General features: G+C 36.8%; 1 protein-coding gene across 1 annotated transcript; it reads right to left on the reverse strand.

Annotated features, from left to right (window-relative positions):
• Nucleotides 1–10,807: 10,807 nt before the first annotated feature.
• LOC106729365 (FGFR1 oncogene partner 2-like) lies at nucleotides 10,808–11,747 on the reverse strand. The gene has a single exon (XM_032480822.1). The coding sequence runs from the start codon at nucleotides 11,337–11,339 to the stop codon at nucleotides 10,902–10,904; it is 438 nt and encodes a 145-aa protein (XP_032336713.1). The 5' UTR covers nucleotides 11,340–11,747; the 3' UTR covers nucleotides 10,808–10,901.
• Nucleotides 11,748–21,754: the final 10,007 nt, after the last annotated feature.

The following is a 21,754-nucleotide window of genomic DNA, read 5'->3' on the forward strand; positions in this document are numbered from 1 at the left end:
TTAGCTGCAACTGAAATAGGACCAACATCCAGGGTACTTGCTTAAAGGCACATTAGCATTTATCTTTACCTTCACGGAAAATTTTTTCGGTTTCTTAATCTGTAAATTCCCCATCCATCTCTTCATTTTTTAACCCCTTGCAGTTTATTTGTGAAGAAGCTAGATCATTTATCCTGTTTTCCCAAAGGCGAGATTATACTGATTATGTTCCTATGGTGTAGTTAAGCATATGAATATCTCTGTCCTCTGTGTTTCCTATAAGCTGGTAGTTAGATCCAGAAGCTTAATCAGATCGGGTTGGTTTTTGGGGGGTTTTTTTGGTCACAATTCACAGGTGGTACTGTGTTCGTTTGTCAAAAGACACATAATTGTCTCTTTCTGATGTTAGCAGCCATAAATGCTCAATATTCAGATCCTGAATTCATTAGGGATTGCAAAATGGAGATTTCCCAAGCTGTATATTCTTGGTGTATTTGTTGAAATGCTTCTATAAGGAGAAATCTACTTTCACTTACTAGTTGTCCACCCAGAGGTGTAGTTTGTATAGGAAAGGCAGAGGAGATGCTCGATTCCCAACTTTGTGTCCCAGTTTGCCAAACAGTTGTTAGTATCCTTCAAACATGATTTATTGTTTTTTTTTAAGTCATTATGAACTCATGGATTTAAATGTACTTAGTGTCTTTCAGTCCATTGCAGTTACTCTTCTTGATGCTCAGTTTATTCCATCTTGAGCCAGTGGAAGGCTCTGCAGACTGTTTCCCAGTTCCTTTTGGCACAGCCCCAGTGGGTTTGATAGCTTCTTTGCTCTCTGGTCTGACTAGATACTCCTGGCTCATCTTGTGCATTTCCTGCTTCAGACCTGGAATCAGCCATTGCTCCAGGCAGCCCTGGTTCCTTTTAGTGAAAAATGGCATTTCAAGACTGTAATGTGGGCACTAGGGATGCTTCTTGCTACTAGACTTTCATTGTTTTTAGCCTAAAATTCAAATACATAGTAATAAAAATACAAAAGGCAGGAGAGGGACCATTAGACTTAAATTTTCCTAAGATCCTCTCATTGTCAGGAAGCCGTTAAAAAAAAAAAAAAAACCACCTAACTTCTTCTATCCCAATATCTGTAGCCCCCCCCTTTTCCCACAGAAAATATTCTGGTTCTCAAAGTCACCTGGGATAATAGAATCAGAGAATCACATTACAGCTCATTTGCTTTATTCCACCTCTCTCCCTTCTTTCTCTCTCTCTCTCTCTCTCTCTCTCTCTCTCTCATGCGCGCGCGCGCACACATACACACACGTCACTCAGAATAACAATACCAACAAGCAATTTAGGCATGAATTTTCAATAAGTTTGGACTGCTACAAAATTTCAAACAGAAAGCAGATGAGAAGGTGAGATTGAAACTCACCTGAGGCTAACTACCACCTGAGACTTGGGGTTTTAGTCAGAATGGTAAGGAATCTTGGGCAGGAACTCTAAACATACATAAAAAGTAGGAAGGTTTTAGAATGTTTTGTTCATAATTTTTGAAAGTCGTTGAAACATAATCTTGGTTAGAGCTTCCTTCTGCTCTTCCATCCTCCAATTCCTAGCACAAGACATTTATTCTTGGAGGCTCAGCCAAGAGCTTATAGGAGGACCCTTCCAGATAACATTTTCCCCCTGTTGACGTGTTAGGAGATCCAGTGAACACAAAAGAAACATAAAATTATTTTCCAGTGTTGTTAAGTAGATATTGGTTTAACAATGCTTCTATTCTCTTTTTTACCTCTGCTTTTAAAAGAAGTTAGGAAGGCAAGGTGATGGAGTCCATAACTGTCTCTTGAACAAGAAGAAACTTCTTAAGAAGGGGTTTGTGACAGTAATTGTACATGGGGGTTCAGAAGTCCCATGCGTCCAAGCATTTCCTCAGCCTCACCAAAATCACAGCACATTCCTGGTTTAGGAAATTGTTATAAAGTTTAAACCAAAATTGTGCCCAGTATAAATTATCATTATTTCCTTGGCTGGGCACAACTTCAGTTTTCCAGTGCATTTGTGTTCCCTATTTGAGTTTTTCATCTGCATACCTATAATATTTTGAAAAGTAGTTCTAACTGGGCATCTTTCCATAGTGACTTCCACCTTCTGTGAACCTGTGTTTTTATTCCATAAGTTATAAATAAAGATGTTCTTGGCCATTGCAGTGGATGAGCTGAAGCTTTGAAATCTTTTTTCAATGAGGAAACTCAAAGTTTTATGAGAAAACACCTGCAAAAAGTTAACAAAACTTCTGTGGGAGTAGCACAGCATCCTGTCTCATAAATCTAGGATCAGAAACATTCTCATCAGGCTCCTTCCCTTTTCTTTCCGCTTCCCTGTCTGCAAAAACCAAACATTTAGAAGAATTTAAGGTGGGGGAAAAGAAAGTCACCCACCCAGTTTTCCATAGTCCTAGTCTCCTCACCTCGTTAGAGCAACTTTTGTTCTGGTCTTGGAGAAGAGTTTGCACTCAGTTCTATTTGAAAAATGCCTTACCTTGTACTTACCAGATTTTGCTGATGAGCAGATAAATCCCTGCTGACAACAGCAACAATTTAGTCTACAAGACACTGATCATGTCACTCCTCTGTTCAGATCCCTGTGATGACTCGCCAATTTATTTAGAGATAAAACCAAAGACCTTCCTGTAGTATACGTGCATGCCTTCATAGACGGACACAAAGATGGATAGCCACATGCTCATGTGAAAGCTCAGAGTCTTGTTACAAATAGGAAGTTGGTGTTAATGTATACTGGGACCAGTAACAGTCTGCCAGATATTAAAATGCTATAAAGCTACTATAATTAAAATTCTGGTGTGTTGCATTTCAAAATAAAGAAGGTTAAGAAATAGACTCACAGACATAGAAAAACTATGGTTACCAAAGGGGAAAGGGTAGGGGAGTGATAAATTAAGAGTTTGGGATTAACAGATACACACTACTATATATAAATTAGATAAACAACAGGGTCCTATTCATTATCTTGTAATAACCTATGATGGAAAAGAATATATACGTGTGGGTATATCTATGTATGTATGACTGAGTCACTTTGCTGTATGCCTGAAATTAACACACTATAAGTCAACTATAGTTCAGTATAAATAAATAAATAAATAAATAAATAAATAAATAAATAAATAAATAAATAAATAAAAATTTTAAAAAAGAAGGAAGGTTAAAAACCCCTGAGGTACTGAATCATGAATAGACAAACAGATAATTGAAAAAGCTTTGTCTTATATTTTCACGTCTCTGGGGCTATATTCATGTTCAACTGGAGGGAGTTTAAATTGGTAGATTTCTAAGGGCAACCAAGAGAAAAGTTTTTGAAAAATCAAAATTACAACTGAAAAATCCTTTTGAACAGAAGAGTTCTTTGTTAGCGTGGGAACACTTCTGCTTTTCTGATGTGTGCTTCCACGCGGAAGTAGCTCCACTAGTTTAACGCCCCCACCTGGCTTCTCCCCAGAGGAGGGATGACTTTTCCTTTTTTCTTTGCCCACGTTTTGTTTCCAGTTTTATTGAGATACAATTGACATGCAGCACTCTATAAAGTGTAAGGCATAATAATTTGACTTACATATTTCATGAAATGATTATCACAGTAAGTTTAATGAGCATCCATTATCCCAGATAGACACAAAATTAAAGAAATAGAACAATTTTTCTTTGTGATGAGAACTTTTAGGATTTACTCTCAACAACTTTCATATATAACTTACAGCAGTGTTAATTATATTAATCATGTTGTACATTGCATCCCTGGTAACTGTTTATCTTATAACTGGAAGTTTGTACCTTTGGCCACCTTCATCCAATTCCTCCTTCCCCTACCCATCAACCTCTGTTAACCACAAATTTGATCTCTTTTTCTGAGTTTGTTTGTTTTGAAGTATAATTGACCTACAACACTATGTTCCTGTTACAAAACATGATACCGTATTTCTATACATTTCAAAATTTCTGTACCTTTCACTGTGATAAGTCTAGTTATGTCACCATGCAAAGATATTGTATAATTATTGACTATGTTCCTAACATTGGACATTTAATTCCTGTGATTCATTTATTTTGCAACTGGAAGTTTGTACCTCTCAGTCTCCCTCACCTATTACTTTCTTCCCCTCACCCACCTTTCTTCTGGTAATCACCTGTTTGTTCTCTGAATCTATAACTCTGTTTCTGTTTTGTTATGTTTGTTCATTTTCTTAAAATTCCACACATAAGTGAAATCATTTATTTATCTTTCAAAGTATTTATCTTTCTCTGACTTATTTCACTTAGCATAATAACCTCTAGGTTCATTCGAGTTATCACAAATGGCAAGATTTCATTCTTTCTATGGCTGAGTAATATTTCATATCCATATGTTTTATATATGGATATATATCTATATCTCCCACATCTCCTTTATCCATTTGCCTATTGATGGGCATTTAGGTTGCTTCCATATCTTGGCTATTGTACATAGTGCTGCAATGAACAACATGAAGAGTTGTACTGTATGGCAAGTTTCATCATGAAAAGTTGTTCATCTGCTTATTCTGCTTCTATTCATTTTTTCTATTAAATAAGAAATTACTTATTGAGAGCCTCCTCTATGCCAGGCCCTGCTCTGAACTCTGGGAAGACAGAGGGAGCCAGACATTGTCCATGTTCTTAGTAGAGCATCCCCTAACAGGGCACACAGACAATAAATGCATAAATAAGCAGGTAATTTTAAAAAGTGATAGTGCTAAAAGAAAATAAAGCAGATCTAAGAGGACAGAGTGGCTAAAGTGGGAGAGGAAGAGGTATTGTTTTCCCTAAGTTAATTTTCAGGGATGGGGGTGGATCAAGTTTACTAAACCCATATAGTGAGCCCCTCTGTGCCAAGCACTGTTTGGGTGCATTGGGCATAAAGCTGTAACAGAAGACACTGTTGCTTCTCTCAAAAAGCTTATGACATTCTGTTGAGGCAGATTGACAATAAGCAATCAAGTCAATATATAAAACGTGGAGTCAGATTTGCCACGATGCCCCAGGGAGGGATGGGAATTGCTGAGGGTTGTAGAATGTTCTAGGTGGCAAGTGGAAGCCAGGTTGCAACCACTATATATTCTTACATAAGCATTTCTGGTAAATTGCCTTTAAAAGTCTTAGAGAAAAAAAAAACTGAATCTCCAAGTCGCCAGAATTTTTTTGTGATTTCTATTCAAATTCTAAATAAATACTCAAAAAAATAAGTAAATAAATAAATACTCAACTTTCACACTTAATTTTTTAAATGTAATTTTAATGTTTTATTTCTTGAAGAAGCCCTCCCACCCCTGCCAACTGTATAAGTTTCAGGCCTCACAAAACCTTGATGTGCCCATTTTTATACCAGTGATCTGGCATAAAAACAGATATATAGACCAATGGAACAGAATTGAGAGCTTAGAAGTACACCCAAAAATGTATGGTCAACTAATACTTGACAAGGGAGCCAGAGTACTCAATAGATAATCAAAATGAATGTAAAAGAATGAAACTAGACCGCTATCTTAGACCACTCACAAAAATTAACTTGAATTAGATTAAATACTTACATGTAAGACGTGAAACCATAAAAATGCTAGAAGAAAATATAGGAAAAAAGCTCCTTTAAATGGTCTTAGCAATGATTCTTTTGGATATGACACTTAAAGCAAAAGCAACAAAATAAAAAATAAACAAGTAGGACTCCATCAAAATAACTTCACAGCAAAATAAACAACAAAATGAGAAGACAACTTACATAATGAGAAAAAATTTTGCAAATCATACATCTGATAAGAGGTTAATATCCAAAGTGTATGGGGAACTTATACAACTCAATAGCAAAAAAACAAATAACCCAATTAGAAAATGGCCAAAGAACCTGAATAGACCATTTGTCCAAAAAAGACATAGAAATGGCCAACAGGCACATGGAAAGATGCTCAGCATCATTAATCATTAGGGGAATGCAAATCAAAACCACAATGAGATATCACCTCACACTTTTTAGAATGGCTGTCATCAAAAAGATAAGAGATAAGGACTGAACAAATTGAGTGATCCCTGGTCAGAAAGGAAAGGTATTCAGTCATTCAGTTCTAAGGCACTCGTCAGCACCTGCTGAAACCCTCCCACCCACCTGACAGCCCCTCCTCAAAGACTGTCTAATTACACCGGGCAGGTTCTAGAGACTCAAAGGGAACAGCTGCTTTCAAGGCCACCCAAGTCTGTCTTCCCAGCTCAGCTCTATTGGCTTTGTGCTTATTTTGTTGTTTTGTGACTTGAAACTACTGCTTGTTAGCTCATTCACAATGAACCCAGAGTAATATCAGCATGAGTGGAAGCCAAGTCTTCATTCTCTCTATTCAGTGGTCTAGGTTTCAGCTTACATTATATCACCCAGCTCTGTTTTACAGTGCACAGTGAGGATTATTTTAAGAGAAACTAGAGGGATATGCTCATGCCCTCAAAGAGCTGACTTTTCAGAGAGGGAGACAAAAGTATAAAAACCATTGCCACTGAAAGCCATGTTGAAGTTTATAAGGTCTAAGATGTATGATGAACCCTGGGGCAGTCATTCTATTGATGTAATAGTGTGGAACCCTGCTTTCTCAAATTAGTTATATTTTTAATAGAATTTTAAAACATAATAAGAGATTATCCAGTATGGAATTATTTCATCTATCTAAACTAAGCCTTCTGTATGAGTGTACCACAATACTACACACTTTTACCTCTGATTCCAGCTTTTCTTTGGAGTAGGGGTGGAAAGCCATAGTACTTAATCTTGGTGTTGCAATGGCTCACTGGTCACCTTGTAGGCATGGATTCTCTCTTTTTCCCTGGCAGCAACCTCAGCTGTATCTGTGGCCTGGATGTGGAAAGAGGGGGTCTGATGGAAATGAGGTCCAGAGCCTCTGGACAGAGTCTAAGCTTCCAGGGTTAGGAGACCGGAGGGATAGTGTGCACCCCTGCCCTGAGAACAAATGTCATCACGCTATGAAAGCTCAGGGGTTTATACGGAGTCAACCTTAATGTGTTGGTCCCAGATATGACATGATGTCCTTTAATAGATGAGGAAGCACTTATGTGTTGGTTTTAATAAGGGCCTGGAAGGGTGGAGGACTTGGTCAGATTGGGAGCTGTGTGGAGCAGAAAGAGCATGGCCACACAGAGGAGGGGACTGGGAGGCTTGAGCTTCCAGTGTCTGTGGGAAGGAAGGAGGTGGGGCACAGTGGCATTACTGGATGAGTGGGAAAAAAGCCAAGTGAGTCATTTTCGGGTCTTAGTTAAGACATCAATTCTCAGGGGAAGTTGTTCCTCTTCCATGCTGCCCTTCTACCCCTCACTTCCCCAATTATAGCATTTGTTACTGTTTTTGTATATGAATTAAGACTCTAAGTCCTGGCCTTTGTACCTTATCAGAACCAACACATAAGTGCTTCCTCATCCATTAAAGGACATTATTCTGAAAATTGGTGAAAAGAAGAAAAATCAAGCATATATCCTACCTTTCCTGTATCAGCTGTACATCAAGGAAACTAAAACATGAATGTGGTAATTTTTTTAATAGAAGAATTCTAGCTAACTATGCAGAAGGAATGATAAGCACTCACCATTTTGCCACCTTAATGAAATAATGAATTTAGTCAGTGATTATCAACAACTGCTAAAATCATTAGGCGAGAGGCTGATAGAGAACTTTACATGATCGACCAGGCTGACAATGCTTGAACCCACTGGTTAATTTTCATATCCTAAAAAGAGAGACAGACATTACATGCCTCCTGATATAATGCAATAAGAACACAGCATCACCTATGAAGTATTTCTCCCAAAACATCTAGCCTGAATCTTATAAAGCCTTTAGACCTAATTTTCAGTTTATAGGAAATACAGGGAATAGAGGAAGATTTTAAATAACAGCCCGGGATACAATCAGCCAAAACTAGAATGTAACAAATTCTATAGGGAAAATGACTTGATTTCATTAACAAATAAATGGTGAAGAAAAACAAAAGAAAAGAATCTATAAATTAAAAAAAATTTAACAGCCGTATCAACAATGCAATATGTGAATAGCATTTGGATCCTGATTTAAATAAAGAAACTGAAAAAATATTTATGGGACAATCAAGGGAATTTGAATACTGACTAGATTTTGATGACATTAAATAATTTTGTAAAATTTTATTTTTTGAGTATGATAATGGTAAAAAAAAAATGGTTCTTTTTTTTTTTTTTTAAAGTCCTTAATGATTCAGACACAAGATTTTGTAGATGGAACCATGATGTCTACCATTTGCTCTAAAATAGTCTAGTGAGGGCTTTGGGAAAGTGGTGGCATGTAGATAAAACAAAATTGGTCATACGGTGATAGATGTAAAACCTGGATGATGGCTATTTGGAGAATTGTTTTACTATTCTTTCTGCTTTTGGTGTATGCTTGAAAATTTTCATAATAAAAATGAAAACAAACCAAAACCAAAACCAAAACCCCCAAAACTTGAAAGTCTCTGAGCTCTCGTCTTTTCAAATCTATGAATAGCTTATTAGTAATATTGTTGCCGGTGGATCCAACCAATGTTCCAGGTTCCTGTCCCGTCCCAGAATGAATTCAGAGACAAGACTTAGAGGTTAAAAAAGTAAAGTGAGGATTTATTAAAGGATGGATAGTACACTCTTAAGGGGAGAGTGAGCAGGCTCAGGTGAGCAGCTGCCCTGAGTTTCTCTGGCAAGTTACTTATATAGGGTGTAAAAATGAATGGGTGGAATATTCATTGATGAGGGAAGGGCTTGGGATCGTATTTCCTGATTATCATCCCAACTCCACCTTCCCAAAGGGAGGATGGATTTTTGTCCTTATTTAGTCTGGATTAAAAGTGTCATGGTGTAGGTGCAAGGCTAATTTTATTGAAATGAGGGCATAATGAGCAAAGGGTTACATTTGGACACTGGAAATTCCTGCCTTTTCTGACCTTTCTTTTTTGGTCTCCAGGCCAGAAGGTGTGGCCCCTTATCAGCCCAAAGATTCCTACTTTTCTTTCTCTGCCCAGGGGCCCCTGGTGCTTATATGATGTATGTTTTCCTGCATTAGGCTTGTGACCCTCCTTTCTGCCCAATTCCTGCCATTTGGTCTGTGTACCCCTTTCTCTGCTTATATCTAGTTATCTACCTGCTCTAACAATATCTTTACAATATTTCATCTGATTTCTTCCTTTTGGGGCTCCTAATTCAAAATTTCCCATAGTTCTTTAGAGTTAATTTATTGCTTCATTTCTGTTTTTGAATGAGTAAGATAGAATTCTTTCCCCTGGGATTTTTCTAATTGCACAACTATGCTCCCCAATGTGTGTATTAGAGTAGTCCTTCCAATAGGAGGAGCTGACCTCAAAGTATGGTTTCAGTTTGTGTGTTAGAGGAGATTCCCCCAGGACTTCCTATACTATTTCAGTCCCCACAGAGCTTTCCTGGCAGGTCTCTGCATGATAGCCAATTAAAGTAGCTTTACTTCTGGAATGATTTTCCACCACTTCGTTGCCAAAGTTGTGTGGGTCCACGTTTCCTCCAAAATGCAATTTACGCACCTCAGTTGGTTTTGCTTTTTAACCCCCTCCATCTTAATAAGGTTCCTAGACTCTTTAAAATATGTGTATGCCTGTCGTCTATCAAGGGAGAGTGCCGCATATTCTAATTTAATTGTTGCTGTTATTATTGTTGAAGTTAGCCTAACACCTGCTTCTTTTGTGTTGTATTCTGGTTAGGGTCATATCAGAGTTTGTGAGGCATGATGCTAAATGCAATTTGGGGGCCTCTTTAAGAAAAAATACCAAATTAGATGGAAAAAGTGAGTATCTCTTTAAGCAGATAAATAAATCACAACAAAGACAAATACCACAAAGCCAGAAAAAATTAACATTTTAAATCAGTTAACTTCCAAAAACAGCTCTGCAATACTTTTTTCCTACACATTTTGGCTGCATAGACTTTGATAAATCTTCATATAACAATAATTTTGTATTATTTTCTATAGCGGGGTTATTTTCTACAGAAAGGCTATAAAGTCTTTCCTCTAGGATAGTTAGAATTCCTCTAGAATGTTTTTATATTATTAATTTCTTAGAAAAATGTTGGCTTATTGTTGCTGGTGATGCCTTGTAAATATTTAAGAGTATTACCAAATTTGGGAAGACTTCTATCAGTCTTTTTTTTTATATAGGCTGTAAGATTTCAAGGCATGTAAATGTACTTGATGGCATTCATTAAACAGTTTGTCATCAGTGTCATTGTAATGGTGTATTATAATTTTAAGTTGTATTTGTTGTATCATTATCTTCAAATAATAAAAAATTTAGTTTCTTCCAATGTGTTCTTAGGATTCTTTCTTCTGTAGTAATTTAATTATAACTAATCCAAGAAGCTTCCTCATTTCTTTTTTGATATTTATCTCTTCTTATTAATTAATTGCTGCTATTGGTGTGGCCTAAAAACTTTTTTATTATAGTTTCTTGAAGTCAGAGTAATTCCCACTGATTTCTGTCATTCTCTTTATCACTTTAGCTTCATACTCCATTAATCTTATACAAAATTTTCTTAGATTTTATTTTATTTTATTTTTGGATTTTTCTGTTAATTTATTCATTTAATAGGCCAGTCCCGGTGATGTTTGGAGCCTTGTAACAAGTTCACAGACAGAAAAGCTCTTCATCTCTTCCTCAGACTCAGGTGACTACTGGTCACTAATGCTGACAAAGATGTATTTTCCGAGCCATCGTCTTTCCTAAGGTTCAAGAATGATTCTTAAGTTATTTGAAGGATCTCTCTCAAGCCTTTATTTTCTTATTCAAGTTAAAATATTCGTTCCTGTTTCTTGCAACCCTACTGCTCATCAGTTTCAATGGCTTTCCTCATTACTGCTGCCATTTCAGTTATCTGGTCAACATGTGCTTGTAACTCATTCCGATTTGCTTCCAAGTGCCTCCTCTCCAGTCCATGTTGAGGTGCATCAAGGAAGAATCCTTCGGAGTTGTTAGGATGCACCATGTCAATCTTAGAATGCTGCTCTTTTAACATCATTATTATACCTGGATCATCTTTTTTGCTAGCCATTAGCAATCTAAACATTTGCTCTCGATACTTGTCATTATAAGTTCCAAGGCAGCCATGTTCTTCCAGGGATGTACATAGTTCTTTGTTTTCTTGTTGCAGTTCTCTAATTTGTCTGTTTTCTTGCTGTATTCCCATAACTAATGTGGACCATGGCCGATGTCTTGCAACTTCATTAAGTTCCTGGATTTCTTCTTGATACTGCTTCATAGCTTCTACTCACTTGTTGACCACTCCCTTCTTTCACCTGGTCATCCCTTCAGATGGTCATGGAGCTCTCAATATTCCTAACCCTGGGATAGGCACTCTCCCTCAGAGCTTATTTATGCCCTGCCCACACCCCTGTAGAAAATAGCATATCAAACTCTATTCCAGCTCCCCAATTTGAGTATATCAATTTTTCCTGCTGGGACTCTGATACAGTTTGTACTATCAGTCTTGTGGAAACAGGAAAATTCTTCAGTCCACATTTAACTTCCTTTATAAAATCACTCTTTATAAATGTCTTTATTTTTAGGGGATCAGCATAGTCATAACCCCAAAGTGGGCCATCAAAGGCGAATTATCTTCTTTTTAGCTTCTTATTACCTGGTTTCTTTCTTTCTTTTTTTTTTTTTAATCTTGTGGAAATATACAAATAACATAAATCTTCTATCTTAACCATTTTTTTTTTACTCTTTTAAAAACAGAGTTATAGTTGACATGTAACATTAAATTAGTTACAGGTGTACAACATAATGATTTGACATTTATATTCTTGCAAAATGATCACCACAATAAGGCTAATTATCATTAGTCGCCATACATAGTTACAATTTTTACCATTGTGATGAGAACTTTTAAGATTTGCTTTCTCAACATCATTTCAATATGTAATCTGCTGGATGGTGGCAAGCCAAACACTGGGACTCCAAGCTTTGCAGCAGAGAAACGGTTTATTCACAAGGCAGACAAGCGGGGAGGACACCTGAGAACAAATCTCAAGTCTGCCTCCATAAAGGAGAGGGGCTCGGGCTACTGATGGGATAAAGAAGCAAGGTGGTCTAAGTTGTAGGAAAAGACAATTGGAGCCCAGAAAAAAGTGAAATAATCAATGTTCTGTTCAGGAGCATCTGAATTACATGATTCATTGGTCGCATGTTCAGAAATTAACAATGATAGTGTGACCTGAGAGTGGAGTTTCTGACCATCTGACATCAAAGATCATCCACTGGACACTTGCACGGGCCCAGTTGAATAGTCAAAAGCAGTGTCATCTGTCTATGAGATGGAGTACCCCTCCATCCCCAGGCCGGGGTGGAGGTGAAGTGCACCCTAATCATGTGTCTATTAAAGGGGTGCACATCCATACAAAGGTCTAGGTATGAATGTGCAGCCGTATCATGTATCTATTTTACAGATGCATGTAAATACACACGCCTGTGTATGGATATGTATATATATTATATAATATGTGTATTATATTATATATGTATATTTATACATATATAATATATACACATATAATATGTAATATATATATGTGTATACACATGTCAGTGTGTGGATATATATTATATATATTATATATACAAGTCTGTATGGAAATGTATATATGTATATTATATATGAGTATATATACATATATTATATAATATATACATGTATAATATAATATGTATACCTATAAAATATGATATATATATATATACACATACATATAAAATATGTATATTATATAGGTGTACATCCACCCCCAGTCCTGAGTAACTTAGTCCTCTGCTCATATGAGGGACAAATCACCTTTTTGGTTTTGTTTTTGTTTTTGTTTGAGTAAAGGTAGATTTATTTAGAGATACATAAAGAGGCAAGAAGAAGACCATGAAGTGTGGGTTTTGGGTGCTTAGATTAGAGTAAAAGTAGGTACACATTCCATAGACAGAGTGTGGGCCGTCTCCAAAGAAGGATAGAAAGGGGGCGGCAGCCACCAGGCACCCATTTTGTCAGTTTTTATGGGCTCAGTAGCTTTACATGTTAATAACTGGAAGGACCAGTCTATCTAGTCTGGGGAAAGGGCTGGGATTCCCAGAAAATTGGCCTTTTCCCACTCTGACCTTTTGTGGCTAGCCTTGGGACTGTCATGGCGCCTGTGGGCTTGTTAGTCACCATGCTAATATATTACAACAGGAATGTAATGAAGCTCAAGGTCTACTAGAAGTCAAATCTCCTACCATCTTGAGCCTCAAAGCCTACTGGGGGTTGAATCTTTCGCCATTCTGGTGTTAATTGCTGTGTTATTCCTTGAATGGCTGTGCCCTGTCCCTTTCCTGTCTCATTCCCCCCTCAGAGATTTTACTCCCATAATCTTCTGTGGTTGTAGAGGGGAGATGGTCTGCCTTCTTAAAACTACTTCCAGGCCAGGCTGAGTAGGGGTGTTGACCCTGCCTAGCAGGGAGTAAAAAATCTCTGAATGCATAATCTAGGGGCCCCAGGGGCAGGACAGCCTTTTGTTTTTGTGTCCAGAGGGCTGAGGGTATGGGCTGGAATCTTCGCATAGCAATCATTTGACGTGGGAGTGTTGTAACCCACTGTTTCCATTGACTTGTGATGAATATTTTTAAAGGTGAAGCACCTTTGTAACAACTTGACAGTCTGTAACAACAAAAAAGACTTAAAAGACATGGTTAAACATCTGTAATTGATAGATTTGTTTGTAATTACTAGAATTAGGACTGATTATATTTAACTTTACATATTAAATAATCCTAGGTAACATGATATTTGAGTTGTCTCAGGTTTTCTTTAAATCATCTTAAAGTTAGCTGGGGCTACAAAGAACTTTTAGAATTTGTTAGATATTCAAAATCCTGATTATGTATGAAACCTCTTTTTTTTTTTTAATGAAACTTTTACCATTAAACATACACCTTATTTTCCCACTGTATACTGAAATACTTATTTTAGGAGATTTAATTACATATATCATAATTTTAACCCTTAAAAACCTTAAATCTCTGGCAAAAACCAAGAAGCAAGAAACTGTGAATTGGTTGTCATATCACCGTTTCCTGATTAGAAGCTTATGTTTTAGTTTTTTTCCCTAATGAAGGAGGATTAATAAAATGGCCACACTTAGGCTAACAAATTGCTTATTCTTATGCTTGCCCTTAAAATGGTCAACTGACCTGACTGACCAGTTACTACTCACCGTTCCAGGTCCGTTGTTAAAACTAAAGCTATTGAACTTACTGATTCTACTTTATTCCAGTCATTGAAAGTAATAATCAAGCTTGGTCTCTGAGTCCTTCTCCAAGGAGAAGGTCACGGGACTGTAACTTTACAAAATAGTCTGAATTTCCAAGAAGACCACACCTTGAGTGCTTAGGGGATAAAGAGATCTAACTGATGGCCTCTATAGAATTGGTCGCCTGGAGGCATCATGTCGCCATTATAAGTCTTCTGATGAGAAAATATTTCTACTTTATTGTTTGACGTATGGCTATATAACCACCCTGCCCCATCCTCAAGGTGGGTTCACAGTTTTGAAGGCACTAGCCTGCTGTGAGTCCTCTTTGCCCGGCAAAGCAATAAAATTGACTCTTTTCTTCTAAACTCCAAGAACTTGTCTCTGGGTTATTTGGCTCATCAGGGAAGGGGGCAGATCTTTCAGCAACAAAAACAAATTCATGGCGCCCACACGAGATGTTAAACACCCTCTTTTCTAAGAGGGGCTTCAGGTTCCACCCTGCTGCCAGGCCAACAAGGCTCGAACGACTGCCACTCCAGGCCTACGGAGGGACAACAGAGAACAGCCCAGCAGCTGCCAGGGCCTCTTTTGCTCTGGGGATCCTTTCATCCCTTGCCCTTCCACCTGTCAGCGGACCACAATCGCCCGAACTAACTCCTTGGAGGAAGAAAAGATGCTTCTGTTTCTTCTGAAGCGTCGCATCCGATCGGCAAGCCTAGGGTAAGTTCCTGGTGACAACCGAGGCCCCTTGATCTCACCTGAGAGATCTCTAATTAGACAGGTGGGGAACTCTCCTTTGTATTTGAAACAGGTACCCATGTAACAGAGATCTCGGGCTGAGAGGACTTAGAAGTGAAAGTATTTGTAGTTTGAAATTTGAATTTGTTTTAGCCTGTCGTTTGTAAGTTTGTGCTTCCATTTACCAACAAAGGCCTAGTATTACAATCTGAAATTTGTATTTGTATTTATACTTTGTATTTGAAATAAGTTGCTATGGGGTTGTGCTGTCTGTTCCATCTAATAGCTCACTGGGTAAGATTTTGAATGACTGGTCTAATTATAGTTATTCACCTATGACTAAGAAAAAGATGGCATTTTAATGTAATACTGCTTGAGTAATGCACACTTTAGGCTCTGGGGAATGCTGGCCTGAAAATGGGTTGGTAAATTACTAAACCATTCTCCAGCTAGAAAGAGAAAAGGTAAATAGGAAGAAATACCATACATACAAGCCTTTATGAAAGCCCATAATGAGGAAGGTAATGACTGACAGGGCCCAGGGCTCTTAGCCATTTTAAAGACCGCTGTAACAATTGCCACCCAAGATCCTTTGGTACAACTGACAGTGGGGTCTCAACTAATGGACTTTCTAAATTCTAACTTCTAACTTCTAAACTTCTGTCTCAGTATCAATGACTCAACTGCTGTTATGAACTCTGGAATGCAAATTTTGAGAAAGGGAATAATTTGGAAACAAATAGAAATCTTAAATATCTTGCATAGAAGTTAGTAAAAATGTTTAGCTGTCTAGACAGGCAACTTTGATTTGTTCAATCTGCAGAAAACCAGTTTGAATCCAACCTCTTGTAACTGATGAGTCTTATATTGTTGTATTTGATTCATGGCTAAAAGTTTAAAATAGAAACTATGAGGTCTCTATGTGTGTTTGTATGTACCTATTTGTGTGTTGTATATATGTAGCATGGCCAAAATTAATTTGTAAAAGAGCTCTATTTAATTGGCTTAAAGAAAATTAAAAGCTTATATAAATACTCAGAAATATGAAAGAAACTGGCCAGAATGAAAATCAGGTTCATGTGATCTAAAAATTTATTCAGTACTGAATCAATATCTGTTATTTGAAGCTAGCTTACACTTATTGGTTTAATTTATATAGACATGTTTCAAGATTCATTAATGTTAAGTATAAATCTATTATTGTACTTAGGTTTAATAGAAGTCCAATAAGACCCTGTTATATCTGTTGCAAATCTGCCAGCAAGAAAAACAACTTGGTATAATATTCTTCTAAGTAAGTTAAATGCAAATGAGAAAGAGCTTTTGGGTAAACTTTTTAGGAATGATTATTTCAGAAATGTCTACTCAAATGATCTCCCCAGATATTTGGTAATTTAAAATTTTAGAATTTTGCTAAATTAAGTTAAATGATGGGAGTTTACTATATAGCTAGGTCATTTTCAGATAAAATAAGGTATCAAAACATTAATTGCTGAGTATTGACTTCCTCTTACAGAGAAACTAAAGATATTTAGAAATAAATATTAATACATGTTTGGTGCCACCTTGAAATATTCTCTACTACTAAGGAAAACATCCCACTATGCTAGGAAAGAAAGATGAATGTTTTCAGTGAAAGAAGGTATAAGGAATGGAATTATATTTTGTTAATGAAAGAATAGTGACTTTGTCCTAAAGCTAGTTGCTTCTGAATGAAAAACAAAATAAGAGACAAAATTATATGGATACAGAAAGTTATGGAAGGTTTGTGAAAGAGTTTTGTACATGGTCGGGATTGGCTAAGTTTAAAATAAATTTAGTTCATTAAATGAATCTTAGAAGTAAGCTGGTACAAGATTAGACTTAGTTCTCTCTCTGTTATGAGGACAAAGTTTTCTTAAAATGTTAATCTGCCTTTAGTAACAGATTGTAATGTTTCTTTTACCCCTTAAGTGATCTGTTCTGTATTTACCCTTGAAATATTTTTATTGTTAATGAATAAGTATTCTTTCACAGTAACCTATACTTTTATCTGACCAATTGTTTTCAAACTTCTTAGCAAGCTTCCCAAATATCAAATTTTAATCAGAATTCTTTTGACTTCCAGCTAAATCTGGGATGCTTCAGAGGACCCCTGAAACACCTCAAAGAGATATTTTAAACTAGTAAGTTTCATTTGGTATGTTAAATGACATGGGAAGTATTGTCAAATGAATAATAAATCTTCCTAGGTTATATTGTATGAAAAAAATATTGATATAGATATTCTAGAAATTACATGGAATCCCTAAAAATCTGGTATGTCTGAAATGTTACCAGTCATAATTATGGTTATTGTAACCATGTTTCTTTATCGATTACAGTGTAACTAAGTGTTTAACCATGCTTTTAAGTCTTTTGTCATTTATAGACAGTTATTGTTTTATTTTGATGCTTTTGCAAAATGCTTTCTCTTCAAGGAGATTTACTGGTTTCTGATAAACTTCAAACTATAGCACTGAACTAAACTGGGTAAGAAATTTTAAAAGTCTGATGAAAACTGATTTCATAAAACTGTTAACAACAAAAAGAAAGGATTAGTTAGAAAAAATGTGACAATGAATATATATAATGTGACAATTTTGTAAAACAGGAAAAATACAAATAGTATAGTTAGCAGTATTAGTAAGGTCATAAGTAAGAATTTAAGCCAAAAACTTCCATTAGGTGCAGCTCAGTGTATCCACCAGGTCATCTGACTTAGTCTGTTCTGTACCAATCCTTATCTTTAAGGAAAATGTTTTACAGGCATTGTTCATAAGCAATGATATGAGCAATTATCAAAGTAATTGGTATACAGGCCTGGTCCGGTGTCTTGGGCCAGCTGTCTACCTCAGATTTCATCTTCTTCTCATCCTGGTCTGGTAGCTTCTTCTCCATTTGAGCACTGTTTTAAGGTGAGCAGTCCTCTATAGGCCAGTCCAGTGCAGGGGCTCTTTCTGACTGGAAATTAATCCAAAAGTCAATTTCTTTTAGCTTTCACTGTGCATGGCCTAGTTAGGAATACCTGATAAAGGGTCCTTCCATTCAGGCTGAAGGTAGTTCTTTAACTCACATTTGTTCCAGTATGTATAATCCCCTGGTTGCAGGTGATGGGGCATCAGATCTTCATCCAAGGATAGATTACAGAGCTTCAGAAATAACCTGGAGTGTCCTTTTAATAATTCAGCTAAACTTTGCAGCAATGTAACATAACAGCAAGGAATGATCTGGGAAGTGAGTCTTAGTAAATATAGACCTCAATGAGCAAAACTAGAATTTAATATCCACTAAAATATAATCTTTTTCTCTCTAAAGTTACCCTCATTTTATAAAATACAGCCAAATCAAGATCAATTTGTCTGCAAATTAAGTCTGATTATTTGATCATATAGGCTCTTTTAAATTGGCTGTGTTGGAACTTTTAATAGGGAGTCTTAGGCTAGAATTTTAATAAGGTTTTTTACAGCCAAGAAAGCCATGTGAAGGGCTTGTCATAGATTTTGCCTTACAGACTTACGGTGAATTCTTTTCTCTTCAAGGTCCTCAAAATACCTTGAGATTCCTATACCTGTTAGAAGGTAATTTTCCTAATTTATCTGATAAAGTCACTGGGAACCTAAAAGTTTCCAGTCTCTGGAGGGATCAGATAGAGAGAAAAGATAACTGTTTTAATTCTACTTACAAAGGTATAGTTTACCAAACTGCTGTAAGTCATAATTAGCTTGAGAAGAAGGACTTCTTTATTTCTGGAGAACACAAATTAAAAGCCAGTAATATTTCAGACAAAACAAAAAATTATAATCATATTCAACAGTTTACTCAGTCCCATCTAACTAATCTTTTCTTTTTTTTTATTGATTTATAATCATTTTTTTCAGTTGCATCATCTTCTTCATTGTATTTTAATTATTTCAATTTCCCTTCCCCCAAATTATATAAGAACATAGTTTAAAAAAGTCAAATAGTACTAACAGCTCCTAACAGAAGCCACCTGTCCCTTAACCCATTCCTACATTTTTCCTGAGTCCCTTTTCCCAAAGGCGATTACTTTAAACAATTTACAGACACTTAATTCATATTCATCAGTAATATGTTTATACCACTATTTTTTTAACATTTTTATTGATTTATAATCATTTTACAATGTTGTGTCAAATTCCAGTGTAGAGCACAATTTTTCAGTTATACATGAACATACATATATTCATTGCCACATTTTTTTTTCCTGCTGTGAGCTACTACAAGATCTTGTATATATTTCCCTGTGCTATACGGTATGATCTTGTTTATCTATTCACCTCTTCTCTTCTAAGCTCCAAGACCTTGTCTCTTGGTTATTTGGCTCCTCAGGGAAGGGGGTCCATCTTTCAGCAACAGTAAGGCAAAGGTAGATAAACTTAGACCTGCCCAGCAATTAATGTTTTAATATTTTCTAAATGACACAGATTGTCAGTGAACTTTTTAACTTAATTTTAAGCTTTAAGTACTGAAATTTGGAGAGACAGTTTTAGGTAGATACTTTCAAAAGAAAACTCCTATAGAGTTTACCCCAAATCTCATATTTTGTTTACTTTTTGAAAGTTTTTTTTACATTGAGTTACTTTTTTTGTTGACAAATTTGTAACTGATATAATAAAAGTTTTGCTTGACCTCTAGAAAGCCTAGGCACAACAGAAGTATTATACTTAACACTGATGTCTCTAAAGACATGTTTATATTAATTAAACCAACAAGCTTAAGCTAGCTTCAATACCAATACCAGCACTGAATCCTTTTTAGGTAAAGTGAACCTGAAATTTACTTTGGCCAGTTTTCTCTATGTTTTAGTATTTATATAAGTACTTAATTTCCTTTCAGCCAATTAAAGAGCTCTTTTGCCATTTAATTGTGCCAATACCATACATCTATGACATACAAACCAGACACTTTATAGTTTTCATTTTTAAATTTTAGTCATGAATCAGATAGAACAAAGTAAAACCCACTGGCTACAAAAGAGGTTGGATTTAAACTGGGGTTTTTGGCAGATAGAACAAATCAAAGTTGCCCATCTAGGTGGCTAAGCCTTTTTACTAATATTTATGAAAAAGAGATAAAAATTTTACTTGTCCTTAGCAAATTAACTTCTAAATTATTTATTCCCCCACCTTTTTTTTTTTTTTTTTTAATTTGTATTTTAAAAAGATGGTGAGATCAGAGTTCCTGGAGAAGACAAGGTAGAATATTTGTATCTCAAAGGCATGTTTCTCCTAGAAAGAGTTTGTTTTTTAAAGGCCAGAAAAAAGTTTTTTTTAAAATACTTGTCTCTTAAGATAAATACACAGGGGAGGTTTTGGGAGTGGTAGAAGGGTTGGTGGGCTTTGTATCATTTTTGGAGGCACACCTCTGATCCTATAAAGACTAGATTTGTAAAACAAAGACAGTTTTGTTTTTTCTCATCTAGCTTAGGGGGGACTTTTCCAAAAAATGTTTATTAGGCTCCGAATATCAGCTATGGTCAGTTTAGTCCAACCGATGGCCTCTCATTTGGCCACCTATTTACAAACATTTTTGAGGAGCCTTCCTGAGTTTGAGAAGTTTTTTAATTAAGGCTCTTGGTTTGTCCTCTGATCTGAAGAGGCTTACCTGTAGCCTCACGTGGTCCCATTTTTGATGCTAACCTGATAATAGTAGCTCTGTCAGGGACCTCAGTTTCCCAGACAGCAGGGTTTACTTGAGAATCAATATGGAGTGGAAGGGAGACCTCTTCTGGCTTGGGACTAAGGCAGGCTCCCAAAGCCAAGAGTAGACATTTTGGGGGGTGCATGTCTTTCCTATAAGGGTCTTCAAATCGGATTATTTCTTGGGATTTACTGAGCAAGTAGGTCCCTTCCTAACGAGGGGATGGGGCACTCAGCCAACAGCCAAAACTCATGTGTAAAAGTAAATTTTTAGTAAGCGCCTTGTTGGGGGCCTTCTACTGATCTCCGTTATTACACAGGATTGGAAGGACAAAGGTCCAGGGAAATCAGTTAGCACAGAGTAGGTGGCTCCCTTATCTAATAAGAAGACAACTTTTCTACCTGTCACATCAAGGGTTATCCAAGGCTCCGCCGGAGAAATGAACTGGTGTCCTGTAGGAGACAGGGAGAGTCCCGGGCCCCATCAGCCTTTAGTCATCTCAGCCGTTCTTGGTTTGGGAGCCTCAAGCCCCTTCAGGACTGAGGGCAGTCCTGCTTCCAGTGGCCTTTTTATTTGCATATGAGGCAGGGTCCTGGTGGACTTTCCCCATAAATGGGGCATTTGTTTTCCCAGTGGCCCTCCTGGCTGTACTTTAAACAGGTCCCTTTTTGGTGAGACAGTGGCTCTGATGCAGGCATCCTGGATCTTGTCCTCACCATGGGTCTTGGTGGAGGGTAATTCTGAGGTGGTGCAGAGATGAAGGCCGCCGCTAAGAATTGCGCCTTTCACTGTTGTCCCTGAATCCTTTTTACCCCTTTAGCCCTGTCTCTATTGTTCAATACTTTAAATGCCAGGTACATGAGCTGATTCATGGGGATCTGAGGTCCCCAGCTACTCAGAAGGGGCCTTCAGGGTAGACAATTGGGAAGATCTCTCCAGTGGGGTCCTTCCCAACAGGAAGCAATGAAAGAATGAAAAA

Source organism: Camelus ferus, chromosome 5, assembly GCF_009834535.1.
Source record: "Camelus ferus isolate YT-003-E chromosome 5, BCGSAC_Cfer_1.0, whole genome shotgun sequence".
Classification (NCBI taxonomy): Eukaryota; Metazoa; Chordata; class Mammalia; order Artiodactyla; family Camelidae; genus Camelus; species Camelus ferus.